This window comes from Desmodus rotundus, chromosome 4, assembly GCF_022682495.2.
Source record: "Desmodus rotundus isolate HL8 chromosome 4, HLdesRot8A.1, whole genome shotgun sequence".
NCBI classification, from domain to species: Eukaryota; Metazoa; Chordata; class Mammalia; order Chiroptera; family Phyllostomidae; genus Desmodus; species Desmodus rotundus.
In genome coordinates, this window is record NC_071390.1 from 56262346 (window position 1) to 56281781 (window position 19436).

The 19436-nt window shown below is 43.5% G+C and overlaps 1 protein-coding gene across 1 annotated transcript in view; it reads right to left on the bottom strand.

The window, feature by feature from the left end:
- POLR3A (RNA polymerase III subunit A) overlaps positions 1–17263 on the bottom strand; it is a 51834-nt gene extending 34571 nt beyond the window's left edge. The window contains exons 1-8 of the mRNA XM_024561181.4: positions 17086–17263; positions 13574–13709; positions 13161–13298; positions 12534–12705; positions 12113–12267; positions 6591–6830; positions 6307–6469; positions 5984–6120 (exon numbers count right to left, since the gene is read on the bottom strand). Coding sequence (XP_024416949.2) covers positions 5984–6120; positions 6307–6469; positions 6591–6830; positions 12113–12267; positions 12534–12705; positions 13161–13298; positions 13574–13709; positions 17086–17129 — 1185 coding nt within the window. The 5' untranslated portion in view covers positions 17130–17263. The remainder of the gene's footprint in view (positions 1–5983; positions 6121–6306; positions 6470–6590; positions 6831–12112; positions 12268–12533; positions 12706–13160; positions 13299–13573; positions 13710–17085) is intronic.
- Between the last annotated feature and the right edge of the window lie 2173 nt (positions 17264–19436).

Sequence of the window (19436 nt, forward strand, 5' to 3'; positions counted from 1 at the left end):
ACTGATCTGTAGGAACATTCCAGCACACATGTGATCCTAAAAACAGGTGGCAACTTCATCTGCAATAATTCACCATGGGTTTCCAAGGTTTAAAAGCTGTGGCACAGGCACCAGAGCCCCTGCTCTGCATTGCTGCGTCCGACAACCTCTTGGACACCGGTCTCCTGGGACACCATCTCAGAGAAAGAAACTCTGGACCACTAGTAACTTAGCTGAGGATACTTTACACAAGTTTTACCAGAACCATCTGTGATCTCGGCTAATTATGAATCTCAAGGGCAAAGCCTATTAATATCCTCCTATTATTACACCTTCCATACCTCACTTTAAAAAAAAAAAGTACTGTATGTTTCACACTCATGAGGAGTGTGAGTTGAATGTAAAGTGGTGCAGCCTTTCTGGTTATGCATCAATAGCCTTAAAATATTAAAAGAAAAAACAGGGGCTTCTGGCCAAGATGGAGGCGTAGGTAGACACACTGTGCTTCCTCACATAACCAAAAGAAGGACAACAACAATTTAAAAACAAAAAAACAACCAGAACTGACAGAAGATCAAACTGTATGGAAGTCCGACAACCAAGGAGATCAAGAAGAAACATTCATCCAGACCGGCAGGAGGGGTGGAGACCGGCAGCTGGGGCAGAGAGGACTTGCAGCAAGGCGGGGCTGGTGGACCTAGCGAGGTGGCAGATTGTGGAATGGGGCAGGCCAGGCTGCAGCTAGCAGACCCCATGGCCCCACATTCGCACGTAGATAAACCCGGAGGAACGGTGGGGGAACGAAACAGACTGCACAACCCAGGGCTCCCAGCACTGGAAAATAAAGCCTCAAACCTCTGAAAACACCGGTGGGGGTTGAGGCGGCAGCAGGAGAAACTCCCAGACTCCCGGACAGTTTGTTGGAGAGACCCACAGGGGCCTAGAGTGTGCACAAGCCCACCCACTCGGGAATCAGCACCAGAGGGGCCCAGTTTGATCGTGGGTAGCTGGGGAAGTGACTGAAACCCGGCAGAGTGGAGCAGGAGCCATTGCTCCCTCTCGGCCCCTCCCCCACGTACAGCGTCACAGCGCAGGGACCAGCGTTACCCCGCCCCGCCCTGCCCTGCCCCAGGAACACCGAAGGCTTTGCCCCTTTAAGTAACAGGCGCGCCAAGACAAAAAAAAAAAAAGGCCCAGATGAAAGGACAGATCAAAGCTCCAGAAAAAATACAAGGAAGCAATGAAGAGATAGCCAGCCTATCAGATACACAGTTCAAAACACTGGAAGCTCACAGAATTGGTTAAATTTGGTCGCAAATTAGATGAAAAAATGAAGGCTATGCTAAGAGAAACAAAGGAAAATGTACAGGGAACCAATAGTGATGGGAAGGAAACTGGGACTCAAATCAACGGTGTGGAGCAGAAGGAAGAAAGAAACATCCAACCAGAAAAGAATGAAGGAATAAGAATTCAAAAATATGAGGAGAGGCTTAGGAACTTCCAGGACATCTTGAAACGTTCCGCCAACATCCGAATTATAGGGGTGCCAGAAGGAGAAGAGGAAGAACAAAAAATGGAAAACTTATTTGAACAAATAAGGAAGGAGAACTTCCCTCATCTGGCAAAGGAAATAGACTTCCAGGAAGTCCAGGAAGCTCAGAGAGTCCCAAAGAAGCTGGACCCAAGGAGAAACACACCAAGGCACATCATAATTACATTCCCCAAGATGAAACAGAAGGAGAGAATCTTAGAAGCAGCAAGAAAAAAGGACACAGTTACCTACAAAGGAGTTCCCATAAGACTGTCAGCTGATTTCTCAAAAGAGACCTTACAGGCAAGAAGGGACTGGCAAGAAGTATTTGAAGTCATGAAAGGCAAGGACCTACATCCAAGATGACTCTATCCAGCAAAGCTACCATTTAGAATGGAAGGGCAGATAAAGTGCTTCTCAGATAAGGTCAAGTTAAAGAAGTCCATCATCACCAAGCCCTTATTCTATGAAATGTTAAAGGGATTTATCTAAGAAAAAGAAGATCAAAAATAAGAACAGTAAAAATGACAGCAAACTCACAGATATTAACAACCACACCTAAAACAAAACCAAAAAGAAACTAAGCAAACAACTAGAACAGGAACAGAACCACAGAAATAGAGATAACATGGAGGGTTATCAACAGGGGAGTGGGAGGGGGAGAGAGGGGGGAAAGGTACAGAGAATAAGTAGCATAAATGGTAGGTAGAAAATAGACAGGGGGAGGGTAAGAATAGTGTAGGAAATGTAGAAGCCAAAGAACTTATATATATGACCCATGGACATGAACTGTAGGGGGGAATGTGGGAGGGAGGGGGTGGGCAGAATGGTGTGGAGTGAAGGAAATGGGACAACTGTAATAGCATAATCAATAAATATATTTAAAAAAAGAAAAAAAGAAAAAACAAAAGGTTTTTTTGTTTTTCTTTGGTCAATTGAAGCATTTTATTTGCACACATGTATTACATCCCTAGAAAAAAGAATCCAAGGGAATATATTCCCTCCTGTGTGTTTTGTCTTCTTCTTCATGGTCTATGACGCCCACTGAGGTTGTCGGTACAATGAAACCAAACTGACGGGACAGAAGCAGGTTGTTCTGCCAGTTTTCTGTATCTTTGAGTTGCACATCAAATCTGGGGCCGATTACTCCACACTTGTTCAACCTACCCACGAGATTCACAACAACTTTCCCAGCTCTGTGGTCATCAATAATTTCAAATTTGCCAATGTGACCTATTCTAACTGTGCTCCATCATCACAGTTAGAAACCAGACGATGACTTGGGAGCATTGCCTGGTAAGAACCTGGCATTTACCTCTCTTTTCAGCATTGTTGACACTCTTGAGAGCATCAGCCAGGACATTCATGCGCACCATCATGGCCACTAAGACGAGACCCTGGTGCCGCTGACAGACTGACCACCTTTCTGGGGGGTCGAGAGCTCTTGTTCCCACCATCACTGTGCCCTGTGCCCTGTAAGTCAGCTCCCCATGGTACTTGATTCTAAGGTTTTAAAAATAAAAACCCATCCCAAGAATATTAACTGTATATGGTGTTTATCATTTAGTTATTTTAAAACATGAGGTATGAGATCTTGTCAAGATGGAGGAATAGGTAAATACGGCTCAGCTCCTCACACAACCACAGCAAAATCGCAAGTAAACTATAAACCAAAGATCACCCAGAACTCTCAGAAATCGAGTTGAATGGAAATCTGACGGGGAATGTGGGAGGGAGGGGGTGGGCAGGATGGAGTTGAGTGAAGGGGTGGAAATGGGACAACTGTAATAGCATAATCAATAAATATATTTAAAAAAAAAAAAGAAATCTGACAACTATGGAACCAAAGAAATCACATCAATCAAGGGCAGGAGACGCGGAGGCACAGAATAGGCGGGTCCCACACCCACATTTGGTGGATAAAAATTTGGGAGGGATGTCTCAGGAGCGAAGAGTCCCAGCCCCACATCAGAAGCCCCAGCACAGGGTACCAGTGGCAGGAAGAGAAGTCCCCATAACTCCTGGCTATAAAAATCAGTGGGATTGGAGTTGGTGAAAAAAACTACTGGACTCCCTGCATTCCTTCTAAAGGGCCTGAGCTGAACTTATGCAGATGCATTCCTTCTGATCTCCAGCACCACCAGGGTAGCAGCAGCCTGAAAGGCACCAGTGGCATACGGAGAGGAACTGAAGTGTCTGGCATCAAGGCAAGAGCTGGGGGACAGCTCTCTCCCAGACAGAAAGGTGGGCAGAGGTCATTTTCTGCCTTTTCCGAGCCCTCCCCATCCCGGAGCCACAGATCCAGCAGGTGGGAGGCATGTCTGAGACCCTATCAACCTGGCTTACACTGTTTGCCCTAACCTGGTATTTACCTGAGGCTCTGCCCCCCCCAAGTTAAGGCCTGCCCCCAGCTCCATACCTCTGGCTAAACGGCTCCAAGCCCGGCAACAGCAGCAGCCAACTTTGGATCATAGTTTGGCTCTAGCTGGAACCTCCAAGCCCAGCATAAGTAGCAGCCAGCTGCAGATTGCTTCGTGGCTCACACTAGGTGGCCCTGGGGCAGAAAAGAGGTGGTGGCCGGTCCTGACCTACACCACCAGGGAAACCCGAGGACCAGCACACTCAGTGGAGAGCTATAGACCACGCCAGGACACCCAGCCCTGGCACAGCTGATTCTGAAGGTGGAGGCTGGTGGTTAGTGGTCACAGCCAGTCCTTGAAGCTGACTGGCTTGAGTAAATCCTTCCTATTGACCTGCCAACAGCAATCAAGCCTCATCGACAAGAGGAGGGTATACTCAGCCCACAAAGTGGTGCACCTGGAGTACCCAGATGGGTAACAAGAGCGGCTGTGCCACTCGACCCTGCAGGCCACACTACCAAGATAGGGAGTCACAGCAGCTTTACCTAATTCACAGACACAAACACAGGGAGGCTACCAAATGAAGAGACAAAGAAACAGGACCCAACGGAAAGAACAGATCAAAACTCCAGAAAAAGAACTAATAAACAAAATGGAGATGAGCAACCTATCAGATGCAGACCTCAAAACACTGGTTATAAGGATGGTCAAGGAACTCAGTGAGTATTTCAATAGCATAAAAAAAGAGCCAGGCAGAAGTAAAGGATACACTAATGGAAATGAATAATTTATAGGGAATCAACAGTAGAGTGGATGAAGCTGAGAGTCAACACAATGATATGGAACATAAGGAAACAAAAAAGAACCACGCAGAACAAGAAGAAGAAAGAGAATCAAAGGAAAACAAAAACGAAACAAGGACAGTACAAGCAGCCTCTGGGACAACTTCAAGCGTTCCAACATTCGCATCATAGGGGTGCGAGAAGGAGAAGAGAAAGAGCAAGAAATTGGATATCTGTTTGAAAAAATAATGAAAGACAACTTCCCTTATTTGGTGAAAGAAATAAGACATGCAAGTCCAGAACGCACAGAGAATCCCAAGTAAGATGGATGCAAAGAGGCCCACTGCAAGACACATCATAATTAAAATGCCAAGGTTGAAGATAAAGAGAGAATCTTAAAAGCAGCTAGTTACCTCATGGGATTCATGTAAGACTGTCAGCTAAATTCTCAAAAGAAACTTTGTAGGCTAGGAGGGATTGGCAAGACATATTCAAAGTCATGAAAAGCAGGGACCTACAGCCAAGATTGTTCTATCATTTAGAATTGAAGGGCAGATAAAGAGCTTCCCAAACAAGAAAAAACTAAAGGAGTTCATCACCAAACCATTATTCTATGAAATGTTAAAGGGACTTATTTAAGAAAAAGACGATCAAAACTATGAACAATAAAATGGCAATAAACATATATGTATCAACAATTGCATCTAAAAAACAAACTAAGCATAGAACAGAGCCAGAATCATGGATATGGAGGGCATTTTGATGATCACCAGATGGGAAGGGTGTTTGAGGGAATGCGTGAAGAGGTGGGGGGATTAAGTACAAATTGGCAGTCACTGAATAGCCATGGGGATGTCAAGTACAACATAGGGAATGAAGTAGCCAAGGAACTTACACACATGGCCCATGGATATGAACAATGGTGGGGGGATGGCCTGAGGGGAATGGGGGGTGCAGGGACAGGGTGGCAAAGGGAGAAAAATTGGGACAACTATAACAGCATTATCAACAAAATATTTTTTACAATGGGGTATAAAGCAACACAGAAGGATGTCAAAGATGACATTACTTGGGAAAAAAGTTGCAGGACAGTATATTTAATAGATCTATGAGTACACACACAGTTGTGGTTGTATATGCTGTAGATATTACACACGGTGGTATTTGTATAAAACATGAGTCAAACAGGAAAGATACGCTTGCTAACATACACCAAACTGTGGGCTGGGTGGGTTACTGGGGATTTTTTGCTGTCTGTTGTTTGGAATCTTAAAATATAATGTAAAAGACTGGATGCAAAACAAAGAATCAAGTAGCTGAATGGTACTTACTTTCTCAGGAAAGGTTAGAATTTTGGCCACATGAACTGGCACAGCTACCTCATCAATTCGGAGGTTCGGGTCAGGTGAGATGACTGTTCTACCAGAAAAATCCACCCTCTTTCCTGAGAGATTGCCTCTAAATCGACCTAAATAAATAAAAATGTGTCACAGGTCTCCATAGCATAAGGTGTGCCATTTGGGAGTAATAGGAGCAGGAAGAGGAAAGTCTATGATCTCCAATTAGATAAGCTGGCCATGCATTCAAAAACAAACAAACAAGCAAGCAAGCAAAAGCAGTAAACTGTTTCCTATACATTTTGTTGGCGACATACCCTGCTTTCCCTTTAGGCGCTGGACAAAGCCCCTGGTCCATTTCTTGGGTGCCATGTTAAGGGGAATGCCTGAGAGCTCACTGTTGATGTAGAGGGCACACTGCAGCTGCAAGAAGTCCCAGTCTTCCATGATCATCTGGGTCTTAGCTCCTGATATCCGATGCTAAAAATGAGCAGAGTATGAATAGAAACAGGCCTTGTCAATTTGACTTTCTTTATCAAAAGTGTTTACACAGGTGTACTCTAAACCTTAGGGCTTGCAAATACTAATGGGAAGCACTGACCTTTTTAATGACATCGTTTAGGAAAATGATTTCTGTTAATTTCATTGTCAGATCATCTTCATTGGTGCCAGACTTCAAATCGCTCACAACAGAGGGTCTGATACACAAGGGGGGAACTAAAAGTCGTGTAAGAATCAAATCGGAAGGCTTTCCAGCCTCTGGGTTCATCAGAAGAAGAGGGACATCTTCGGCTGGGATTTGCTTAAATAAATTCAGAACTACCAAGGGATTCAAGTTTTCCTGTGGGAAGGAAAGAGATACATTAATTTCCCATAGCTTGAGCAAGGCTTACTTCTCCATGCTCTCTAGCGTACTCACCACTTAGAAGAAGTATGTGATGACAGAGATTTCTGTTAATCTGGTATGTTGTGAGAGCTCTAAAATATGCATGCCTTTCATCCCAATGATTTAAACCAATAATTCCACTTCTCATGATGATTCCAAAGGGTACAATTTTAAAAATTAATGCAAAGTTTCTGCAACAAGGATGTTCACTAAAGCTGTTCTTAATTGTGAAGTTGGAAATAGCCTGACAGGTTACTAGATACAACCATGAAATACCCATACACTGAAAACTATGAAGCCATTAAAAAGAAAAAAAAGACATGACAAAAATGTAGCTACTGCCATGAAATGTGTTCACAAAATACTGGTAAATGAAAAAAGCACATATCCAATAGTCTCATTTAGGATGTACATCTATACAGAAATGAGGAAATGGAAGAGTTTACCAAGGTTTTAACAGTGCTGTCTTTCGGTGAGTGGAATTATAATCATTTTGCTTCTATTTTTACATTCAAATGTTCTGTAGTAAACTTATATTGGTCTGTACTAACTTCACTGTATAGAACTGCCATCCTGTAAGAACTTACTCATAATAAAAGAACTAGGCAAACTATCAAAGATATTCAAAGATCAAAGGTAAGAATGATCAGCTTGCGTCTTACTGCTGCTTATTAATTTTTCTTGGGATCAAAGATTGTGTAACTGAGAGTATGTGGACAAGCAGAACTTGCTGTGTGTAACTTAATGAGAAGGGGAACAAAGTCAAAACTAAAGAAATGATTGAACAGCTACTGCCCTTAGAACAGTGCTGCAAAAGAAAGTAACTGTGGTCCCATCCTGGAGAAAACAGCAGTGAAGTCAGGGAGAGGGAGGCTTTTCCAATCCATATTCTTGTCCAGAGAAGAATTCCCTTCCTCAGTTTCCCTGTCTCCCAGCAATAGGTACCTCACTATACCCCTGAAGCAGTTAGGGAGGGAATCTAACACTGTTCACAGAATTCTAGGAAAGAGATGAAGGCCAGACATCACCTGCAGCACCAGTCAGTACTAGACGAGAACACCATGGGACTGAAGGCCACCCAGGAGGGCAGAAGACTGGCAAGGGTCTAGAAACCATTTCTTTGCAAGAACAGCTACTCTAAGAGTGATATAATGACTGCCTCCCAAGAAGCAGCTGGAAGAGGCTGGTGACTTATTCTGTTATGCACCAGTGGGTAGAAATCAGGGACCCATGCAGAGACAGTAGAGAAGGACTAAGTTTTGTACAGGGTAGAACATCGCAACACCTAGAGCTCTGAAGCGATGGAGTGTGTGCTGCTTTGGCTGGTGGTGAGGGAACATGGCTGAAAGGTTGTCAGACAGGGCAGCCTACCACTCATGTGCTAGGGACATTGTGACACTTTTACCTGGTGGGGAGACAGGACTGATGGCATCTACGGAGGATCTTTTGTCTGCAGGTCCACCGACCCCTGGATTTGTATTAAAATTGGAAGTGAATATACATTAGTCTTCCAGGGATAGAGTCCAGAGGTTCTGTTGAATTCCTAAGTGAGTGTGTAACCCAGAAAGTCAACAACCACTGCACTAGGGTCTGTTCCAACTCAATCATGCTGTGCTGCCCATAAAGGCATGGGGTTCCACACTCCTGAACATTAAATGAACTAGGATGAGCCAATGATCTTCAAGGCTCTGCCATACTTCAGGCATCAAACAGGACATCAGAAAAATGGATCTTGTTATCGACCAAGCTTATGCAGATGAAACCATCAAAAATACAAGACAGGGTACAAGTGTTATACAAGGCACAGAAAATATACACATGGTTGAGGGAAGGCTGAGATCTCAAAGGGGGTCCAGAGAGCAGAGGAGTTTGCATGGAAGCAGCTAAGGGATAGGGATTCTGCTGATGGAGAGGAGGAGGGAAGGACGGCTTCCTTAAGCTGAAGGGACACTATGAGTCTGAGCACACAGCAGAGGTGGGAGGAATGTTAGTAGCAGGGATAATCACTACTGAAATTGGGTAACATGATCTAAGCGCTTGCTATGTGCCAGGCACTGTGCTAAGTACTTGATCTGGAATTCATCTACTAATCCTCACAAAAGCCCTAAAGCAGATACTCTTGAAATCTCTGCTTTATAGTTGAGGAAACTGAGGTCCAGGTTGGGTCATGTGTGTAAGGTCATACAATAGGTAGGTGGCCAAGCTGGGATCTAATCTGAGGTCTGTCTGACCCCAAAGCCAAAGCTCTTAACTACTACCTTAAATCACCTGTTGGGTGTTAACCTGGGTAAAGTTGAAGTTGGCTGGGGGTGGTGGTGCACGGAACAGGGAGGTGATAGCAGTAGGGAAATGTCCCAAGAGCCCAGCTTAATGCTCTACACAAGGATTCTTAAATGGAGGGGGTTACCTCCAAGGCCAAGTCATTTGGGAAACTTTCCCAGACAAGATGGTTCCTGGACCTTGAAGAGAATCACTGACTGGGGAGACTGCCAGAGAGGTGGTCCTCGGCAATCAACGACAGTGGCTGCAGGTGCTGGGCCGAGAGCCAGCAGGGGAAAGTGCTGGTAGGATGTCAGGGAGGCTGATCTGAGAGCTGCAGAGTAACTACAGGGGCAACAGCAAGTAAGGCTGCACTCAAGAAAGCCCAGACACCCTCATGCAAACTGACCAAGGATGTCTGCCAGGCCTCTGACAGCTGTCTACAGGGCCACCAGCCTGGACAGCACTGCCCTTTCATGCTGTAGAAAGACATGATCAACTTCCTCAGCCTTTACCTCAACTTCCTCTGCAGTAGCTTCATTTGAACTACCTTGAAGACATCTCCACCTGAATGAATCGTTGCTGCTCCCCCTTTCCATTTCCAGAATTATTTCCCTGATGCCCACACTCAGGTGCTCACTCACCTCTGATCACTCCCTCTCACCCATGCCCACAGTGGTTGGTCACCAACTCCTGTCCTTTCTCACTGTGCATAATGACGCTGACCTCTGACTCCACTATCACTGCCTGGGTTTAGGGTTGGCGTTCTATTTTTCTTTTTCAATTAAAAGCATAATTTATACATAGTAAATTACACTATTCTTACTTTTTGAACCTTTACAGGTATACACCTGGGTGTGTGTGTATATATATATATATATATATACATATATATATATATATATATATCACCACTCAGATCAAGATATAATGTTTCCACCTCTCCAAAAAGTACCTGGACATTCCTTTTTGAGTCAGTACCAAGCCCTCATCCCAGGGGCAATGGCTCTCCTGGTATCTGTTCCCATAGATCCATCCAGCCTGTTCTCGGACCTGATCCAAACGGAACCCTACAGTATCTACTCTTGTGTATGGCTTCTTTCTCTCAGCAGGATTCTGAGACTCCGCCAGGATGTGTGTCAGGAGTTCACGTCTTTCGCTGCCGGATATCCCATTGCATGGACCTTTGACAGTGGTTCATCCTCTCGTTGACAGGCATCTGGGATGTTTCCAATTTTGGCTTTTTCTAATAGAGCTGCAATAAACACTTTTGTACAAATATTTTTGTGGACATACGTACTCCTTTCTTTTTAGTACATACCTGAAGGTAAAACTGCTAGATCATATGGTCTGTGTGGGTTTAACTTTATAAGAAATTGCCAAACGGTTGTTCAGAATGGTGGTAACATTTTACACTTCCACCATCAATTCACAAGTGCCAGTTGCTACAGATCCTTCCCTATACTTTTTTTTTTTTAACATTTTAAGTTTTCTGGGGAAGTATGTGTGTAGTTTTAATTAGCTTTCCTTGATGACCAATAACATTGAGCAACTTTTCATTTATTTATTGGCCCTTTGAATATATCCTTTTAGGAAGTGTCAATTCAAGCCCTGCTCTCACCTTTTAAAATCAGGTTGTGTTTTCCTTAGTGATTTGTAAAAACCACTTCCTGGGTTCTGGCTATGAGAGTCCTATCAGATTTATGAATTGTGACTGTTTCCTCCCAGTCAATGTTTCACGCTAGTCTTTTGAAGAGCGGGCAGGTTCTTCTAAAATTCCGCCATTTATTCATCATGTCCATTCCCCTTTCAAAACTTTTGGTGGCTCCACACCCCCCAGAGCAGGGTGCCCTCTACAAAGTGGTCTCATTGTTGGGGTCTGCACGCCAACTGCCTTGGCAAGAATTCTTGCTCTATCACTCACTCATCTGGGTCAATGCTGTCTTACAAGGTTGTTGAGAGGATTAAATACAGGGTGGGCAAAAGGAGGTTCACCGTTGTTTGTATGGAAAATAATATGACAATTAACAAATAATACTACAGGAGTAAACTTTGTTCTGGGCACCCACAACTGCAAACCTCCTTTGCCCCGCCCTGTATGAGGTAACCCAGCTAAAGAACTCTGAACAATGCCTGAGGATAGCAGCAGTCACTAAATGCAGGCGCTTTTATTTATATCGCTCAGCTCCTGAATAAGCCTAGACACCGTCACCTGGACATTCTGAGCTCACTGCCCTAGACTCTTTAAACCCTACTGACATTTAAGAAGCAGCTCAAACAACATCTTTCTTTACAGTCCTCCCTAACCAAGTTCAAAATGAAATTTTCCTCCTGATTTCCCACTGAACTTACTGTCCTTGTCATTCTTGTGACAGTCAGCACTGTGGCCTATCTTATTAGTTATCTTTTCACAGACTAATGGCTACAGACACACCTAACCTGTGGGATCTTTGAGAGCAGACCAGAGCCTGATGATCCCGGTCACGCCTGAGAGAGTCTGGTACTCAGTAGCCACCGAACTAATTTGTTAGTTTCATATAGTATTCTAGACAGTATTACGTGAATTAAGAACTAATCAAACTCAGAGCAACGCAAAAACATGACACTTCATAGAATTCTATTTGTTAAGTTTGTACCAATTAAAGTAAAGTAATGAGAATTACCTACAACTACCTACGTCTTACTATCCAAGTGAGAAACAGTAACTTTCAGTTTATGCTCTATTCAGCTACAGCTTTAAAATAAAAATGTAACACCTTACCTGGACAATTGAAAATGTGTTAGTTGTAAGGCCAGGCCACATTAAACTCAGTGTTAAACAACTGCCACATGAACTATTCCTGGAGATCTAACTTAACTGAACTTCTTCTTTTGGAATAAGGTGTATGTATCAGAGGGTAGAGGGACAGAATGTGTGTGTTAAGACCTAGGGGGAGTAGGGGAGGCAGGAAGAGGGTAGGCATGCATATCAGGCTCACCTGTGCCCGCCCCAGCAGGGGCTCCACTTCTTTGTTATGCTCTATGGCGGTTTCAAAAGACTGAAGGAAATTTGATACGACAGGATCTACCACTTTTTTGTTGGTCTTGTATTTCTCATGAATTATCTTCAGTAATCCACATTTCTTTACAGTACCTATTAAGAATTTATTTACCAAGGTTCAATACATTAGGTTCTTGATAAGGCTGCCCTGAGGTTGCTGCCTGGTTAATGAAGTTACTGAAATTGCTACAGCAATGCAAGATGAGAGATGCATTTCCTAACAGCGCGTCAGTCAGTAGCCTCTAAAGCTTACTTTTTAAGAAAAGAGTCGACTCGGACAAACCGCATAAAACGAATAAGCTGACAAAAAAGAATTCATGGAAAGGGTCATTGCTAAGCCTTTCCTGCATTTTGCTCACCATTAAAAGCGCCACAGTGATGGCAGATGTTTTTCTTTCGGCATTTATCAGAGATTTTCTTCTTCAGTCCTCGCTTCTGGAGGTAAGTCAGGCCAGGCCTCTTTAGATAATCTAGAAACTGCTTCTTCTCCTCCTGGGACAGCATGATATGGCAGCAGGTTTTGCAGATCATCTTTTGAAAATTAAACAAAACAGATAAAAGGAAAGAGGATAAGAAGTCTTATCTTTTTAAAATGGCACCCCCATTCCTTGCCCGGGACACAGAACTGAGTGACCTGACCACACGAATGGACCTACATGAAGATATGTACAGAGGCAGCCCACGTTCATGAGGATGCCAGCTGTAGTCGTAGCTGGCTGGTAGGATTTTTGTTTGTTTTTTAACTGTGCCATTCTGCATTACTTGAATTATTACTTTATAATACATATCTACCGTCTACTAAAGGAAATCCAAGGAATAAAGAATCCTTAAGACATTTAACTTACTGAAGATAACACATTATGTGTTTAGTATAAAAATTTTCCCTAGGTGTGTCTCCTACCACTCACAATTCCTACGCTCACTGCAATGTCCCTAATCGGTAACTCCCAAGTTCATGCCTGGGATATGAACACGTAAACGCTTACCTGTAAGATGCCTATAACTGCTCTGAAGTACCCCACGTGAAAACATGGCAGTTCCAGGTCAATGTATCCGTAGTGGCCCAGACAGTCAGCCAAGTTTTTGCCACAGGTTTCACACGGACGGTCCTTCTCACTGGTACCCTTTGATAAAAGCACACCCAAAAATCAACGAAGACTACTGGACAGCAAAGTGGGAACCAGTTCGCACAGGTGTCCAGGGCACTCAGAATCAGAATCACCTGGGAAGCTAAAGTATATTCCCATGTAACTGACCGATGCTGGAGGTGGAGTCCCTGCGATGTGCAGGGGAATAGGGTGGATGGAAAGAAGTTCTTGCTTCTACCAATCTGGTAGGTCACCAGTTTAATCAGCAAGTCAAAACAACACATGGAATCGGGAAGTGGCAGGGGTCTTACCATCCTGTGGTCAAGCACCCCATACAGCAAGGGGGCATGGTTGTTGTCCTGGCTGTACAGGTTCTTACTCACAACCTGGATGTGTGCCTGCTGGCGCATCTCCTCAGGTGACTTCATTCCAAAACAGATGTGGCTTCTGGAATGAAAGGAAACAAGGGAACAATTGCATCAAAACCACTTACCCAAAATGGCCATTACATATGTGACCCACCATAACCAACCATATCCTTCCAACTCTTTACAGGCTCTGCTCCCCCATTGTTGTATAATCAAACCTCTCCCACTCTTCCTTGGGGAGCACCCCTTCACCCTGCTAGAACTGTTCCCACTCTATTGAATGAAATGGTGCTCACCAAGGCCACCAAGTCCATCTGCTTGTTGCTAAATCTAATAAGAACATTTTCATTTTATCTAGCTGTAGCATTAGCAGGCAATGCCTCCCTCTCTCCTCATCTTGAAATACTGTGTTCTCACGGCTTTGGTGACACCATATACTCTTGAGTTTTCTTCCCTTCTCTGGCTGTTACTTTTGTCGTCTCTTCTACTGCCATCCCTTAATTATTGGCATCTCTCCCTACCTAGGATTATAGGCCTCATCCTCTTTTCATTCTGCACATTTCTCCTGAGTAACGGTGTCACTTGAGTACATGCTGATGTCAGTTTATCTCTATCTGTAGACCAGCTACTACTTCTATTCAGCTGGAGACCATATAGACACCTCTTCTGGGTACCTCCACTTGGATGTTCCACAGGCACCTCAAACTTGACACATCTAAAACAGAACCTAGTACTCTGTCTCCCAAATCTGTTGCTGTATTCATTTTTCCCCCATACTGGGGATTTACAGTGTGCCAGGCACCATCCAGAGGGGTTGAGAATACAGATTAGATAAGACAGACAAGGTCCCTGCCAACATGGAGCTCACAGTTCAGGGTGGGCAAGATAGATAATAAACTGATACATAAAAGTGAACAAATACAGATAATTAAAATGATGTGAAGGATTAGAGAGTCTGAGGAGCCTACTTATGTTATGTGGTCAGAAGCCCTCTCTGTAAAATTGACTTTTAAACTGAATTTTGAATAAGAAAGAACAGCTGTAAGATGATCCACTGGTTGAACATTTGAAATAGAGTATAAATAGAGCAAGGGTCGTAGGACTGGAACAAGCTTGGCATTTTCAAGAAACCAAATGAAAGCAGTATACTACAGCACAGAAAGCTCATTGTACAAGATGAAGTTAGTGAGGTGTGCTGGGGCCCTGTTACACAGGGCTTCCGGAACTATGGCAGGGAACTTATTTTATTTTTTAAATTAATTAATTGATTTTTATTCAGTTACAATTGTCTGCATTTTCTCCCAAGCCCTGCACCCCACCCCAGCCAGTCCCACCTCCCTCCCCACCTCTACCCCCCCCTTGATTTTGTCCTTGTGTCCTTTATAGTAGTTCCTGTAATCCCCTCTCCCCACTATCCCCTCCCCACTCCCCTGTGGCTATTGTTACAATGTTCTTAATTTCAATGTCTCTGGTTATATTTTGTTTCCTTTTTTCTTCTATTTTTTATGTTCCAGTTAAAGGTGAGATCATATGGTATTTGTCCCTCCCTGCCTGGCTTATTTCCCTTAGCATAATGCTCTCCAGTTCCATCCATGCTGTTGCAAAGGGTATAAGCTCCTTCTTTCTCTCTGCTGTGTAGAATTCCATTGTGTAAATGTACCACAGTTTTTTGATCCACTCATTTGCTGATGGGCGCTTTGTTGCTTCCAGTACTTCGCTATTGTAAATTGTGCTGCTATGAACATTGGGGTGCATAGGTTCTTTTGGATTGGTGTTTCAGGGTTCTTAGGGTATAATCCCAGCAGCGGAATTGCTGGGTCAAAGGGCAGTTCCATTTTTAGTTTTCTGAGAAAATTCCGTACTGTTTTCCACAGTGGCCTCACCAGTCTGCATTACCACCAACAGTGCACTAGGATTCCCTTTTCTCCGCATCCTCTCCAACATTTGTTTGTGGATTTGTTTATGTTGGCCACTCTGACTGGTGTGAGATGGTACCTCATTGTGGTTTTAATTTGCATCTCTCTGATGGCTAGTGATGCTGAGCATCTTTTCATATGTCTCTGGGCCCTCTGTATGTCTTCCTTGGAGAAGTGTCTGTTCAAGTCCTTTGTATGGCAGGGAATTTAAATGTTAGTGCAATGGAAAGCTGCTAGATTTTAAACTGAAGTGTCAGGGATGTAATTTGCATCTTAACAGTCTCTTGGGTTGCTTTGTGAGAACCGATTACCTCTGAATACAGGAAGGGGCTGGAGAGGGTGTGAGAGGCCAGGGTAGATTTGGAGACAGCCTGGTAAGGCACACATTCCCCATTCTCGTTAATGGCAACCATCCATACAGCTGCCCAAGCAAGAAATTCTGTGTATCAATCTCATTTCTCCTTCCCAATTTTACACCTACATCCCTTTTTGAATCCACTTCTCTCCAATGACTCTACTACTACGGTGCAGACCATCATCATCCCCCAACTGGGTCCCTACAGTGGCTTCCAAGGTCTCCCTCTTATTCTCTCTCTCTCTTGAATCAAGAGACCTTTTAGAAGAACTCTTATCAAGCCACTGCCCTGCTTTATTAAAACCCTTCAAAGGTACCGTACCGCTTTGCAAGATGACTCCAGAACACAGCTTAAAACCACCTGCTTCCTTCTCATCACCCACCCTTTCTCCCTTCAGCATGCTTCGTGAAGAAGGCTCTTTAGTCTGTTTTCTTCTGCCTGAACCTCTTTCCCATTCGGTGCTCTCAGAAGCCCCTATACCTGCCCCTGTCCTTGCACTTGTCATAATCAACGTTGACTTGTCTACCTTCTCCAACTAGACTAGGCAGTAAGGTCCTAATTCGAGTCGTATGTCTAAGGCCTATCACTAGGCCTAGCACACAGAACGTTCCTCACTAAATATGTGTTGCCAGAACTAGTGATTTTCATTTTTCTACAGGGCTCTAAGGAAAACGGTGGCTTAATGAATAAGCTCTGAAGGAGAAGGCCCACAATGGTAGCCTCACTTCTGAGACTGCTATCCATTGCCGGTGGTACAGTCCTCTTCCTGACAAGTCTATCCTTTTGATCAGCAATACTGCCTCCCAGTCATGTGCTCTAAGCAAAACCAGGATTAGACGGTCCCTGCCCTAGAATGCTGCACACGCTGCAGTGGCGAAAGATTTTTGTAAAGAAAGGGCTTATCGTCTGACCTCGGGAGAACTCGAGCTTCGGCCCAGGTGTACCCATCGCCAAGGCTCACGCCACATCCTGCCCAAGCCCAGTGACCACCCCAGCCTGCAGTCCCCTAGATGCTGAAATGCTCTCTGCCTGATCAATATTCTTTGACTACTTTGGTAGTTCTGATCCCCGCCCGCCCCTTCCAATTGACCCTCCCCTCAAAGCCTTAGACACTGGGACCCCTGACCTCGGACCTCTCTGTCCCTCATTTCTCTGCCCCTTGGCCAGTGTTGCTCCATCTTACATTTTCTTGGCCACATCCGTCTCCCGGAACTGCTCCTTCACCATGGTGACGACTGCCGGGGTACCTCCTCGAGACTCCGGGAGCTGCGTTAGTAGAAAGACAATCCCTGTCCCACCGGGGAGTGCTTCTTGACTCCTTACTGACACAACCAGGGCATCCTCTCGGCCACCGTAAAACGCCCCACGTGGCCACTCCCACTTCCGCTACACGCCGGCGCGTCAGTCAAGAGAGGCTTCGAACTCGCCGATTTTTTAGTTCTATCTACGTTGCCATCTTGCGGCAGTTCTTTGAAACTGCAGCAGATTTTGTATTTTCAAAATCCCGTTTCAGCCCCATTTCTCCAGGTCATCTGACATCTGCAGAGAAACTATAACCCATTGCCTCCAAGACTTTTTAGACAATCAGAAAGCCAAAGATTGCTAAAATGAAAAATGGTCATTATCAACATTAATCCTATCTTAATTAAAGCCTCTAATTGTTTAAAGACAGTTGGAGGCTAAAATGAATCCTTCCAAGGAACAGAGGGCACCATCTGGATGACCAACAAAAGAAATAATCAGGGCAGAAAACACGGCCATACATGCTCCTCCAGTTCACAAAGTTATTTTTAAAAAGAAAATAATTAAACCCATATTCTTGATTACAAAAACAGAAGCTGAAAATGTCAGTCAGAGTGAGAAGTGAACCATGATGAGCTAGGGAAACAAGATGAGGGGAGAACAGGAAGGGAAGGTCATTTTTGTATTGAAATGAATTGCTTGCTTACACTCTGTGACAACCTGTGGAAGATGACCCTAATGAGACTAGCAAGGAAACCACACCGCCATAGGACTCAGCCCTACAGAACCTGAGATTTCTTGACTATTTGTGAGGAACTCCAAACAGAACCCTAGAAAGTGGATTAACAACTTTTGAATTTTATAAAGGGGTGCCATCTCATTTTCGGACTCATGAATTCCCACTAGTAAAAACAATAATGTCACACACAAAAAGCAAAGCAAATCAGATTTTCCTAACCTATTTCAGCAGTTAGTCACTTGTATCTTTGGAGTAATGTTGACAATTCTCTAAGAACAAGATTTGATGAATGACTAGAGGTTAAGAGCAAAGGTTCTTGAACTACCATGACTCCAAGTTCTATGAGTTTGGTAAAGTTATTTAACCTTACTGTGCCTTAGCTACTTACCTATCTATAAAAGGGTTAAGTAAGAGGCTAACCCTTATTTCTTAGAGTTGGGAAGGTTAAATGGCATAATGAGGGTAAAAATAATTAGAATGTAACAGGCACACAGCAACCACTCAATGAATATTAACTATTCTTACCATTCTGAAGCATATAGGAAAGCTACCTTCAAACTTGCATCTTGGTTTCCTGGTCCACACTAACCTTTGGGAAGTTCTTTCCTAACATTCTCTTTGAACATGAATACTTTTATTCTTTATCGTTACGTTTCTTTCACTTTGAACAACTAAATTTCTGGATCAAGCAAGTACTCATTGAAAGCTCAATTTTTGTAAGAACTAAGATTTGCACAAAAAGATAAAGAATTATTCACTTTTAGTCAGAAAAATCATCAGAGAATCTCAGAAAAATACTAATTAGCAACAAATCAAAACACTTTGTGCACTTGAAATAGCAAAGGTTTTGAGTCAGAGTTTCTGCAGTTTCTTTAGTTGTCAAATGAGGCTATCAATAGGGACTCCTACCATGTGTTCCATCTTTGCCAATTTCTAAGTAGCTGGATGTAATTTTTCTCTTTTTATTTAATATTTTTAAACTTCATTTTCCAATTACAGTTGGCATTCAGTGTTTTACATTTGTTTCAGGTGTGCAGCATAGTGGTTAACAATTATATAATTTATACAGTGGTCCCCCTGATAATTCAAATACCTACCTGGCACCATATATAGTTACTACAATATTATTAACTATATTCCCTATGCTGAATTTTACATTCCTGTGACTATTTTGTAACCAATTTGTATTTCTTAATCCCTTCACCCTTTTACCCATCATCCCAACACCCTCTCTTCTGGCAACCATCAGTCCTTGTGTCTGAGTGTCTTTCAAATTGATTTACTTGTTTATTTTGTTCTTTAGATTCCACATACAAGTGAAATCATTCAGTGTTTGTCTATGGCTGGAGTTAGGTTATAATTCAGGATACAAAAACTTTAAGTACGGACAACTTAGATAACGCATTGAATTTAAGTAAAATTGAACAAGTGCTTACGTAACTTAGTCAGCGCCTAACTGTTCCGCCTCCGGATTGGCCAGTCCAGAATTCTGGGGCGTGGCCAAAAAATGGGTGAGGCGGGACTTTAGGTATTTTCAATCCGGCATTGGCGTG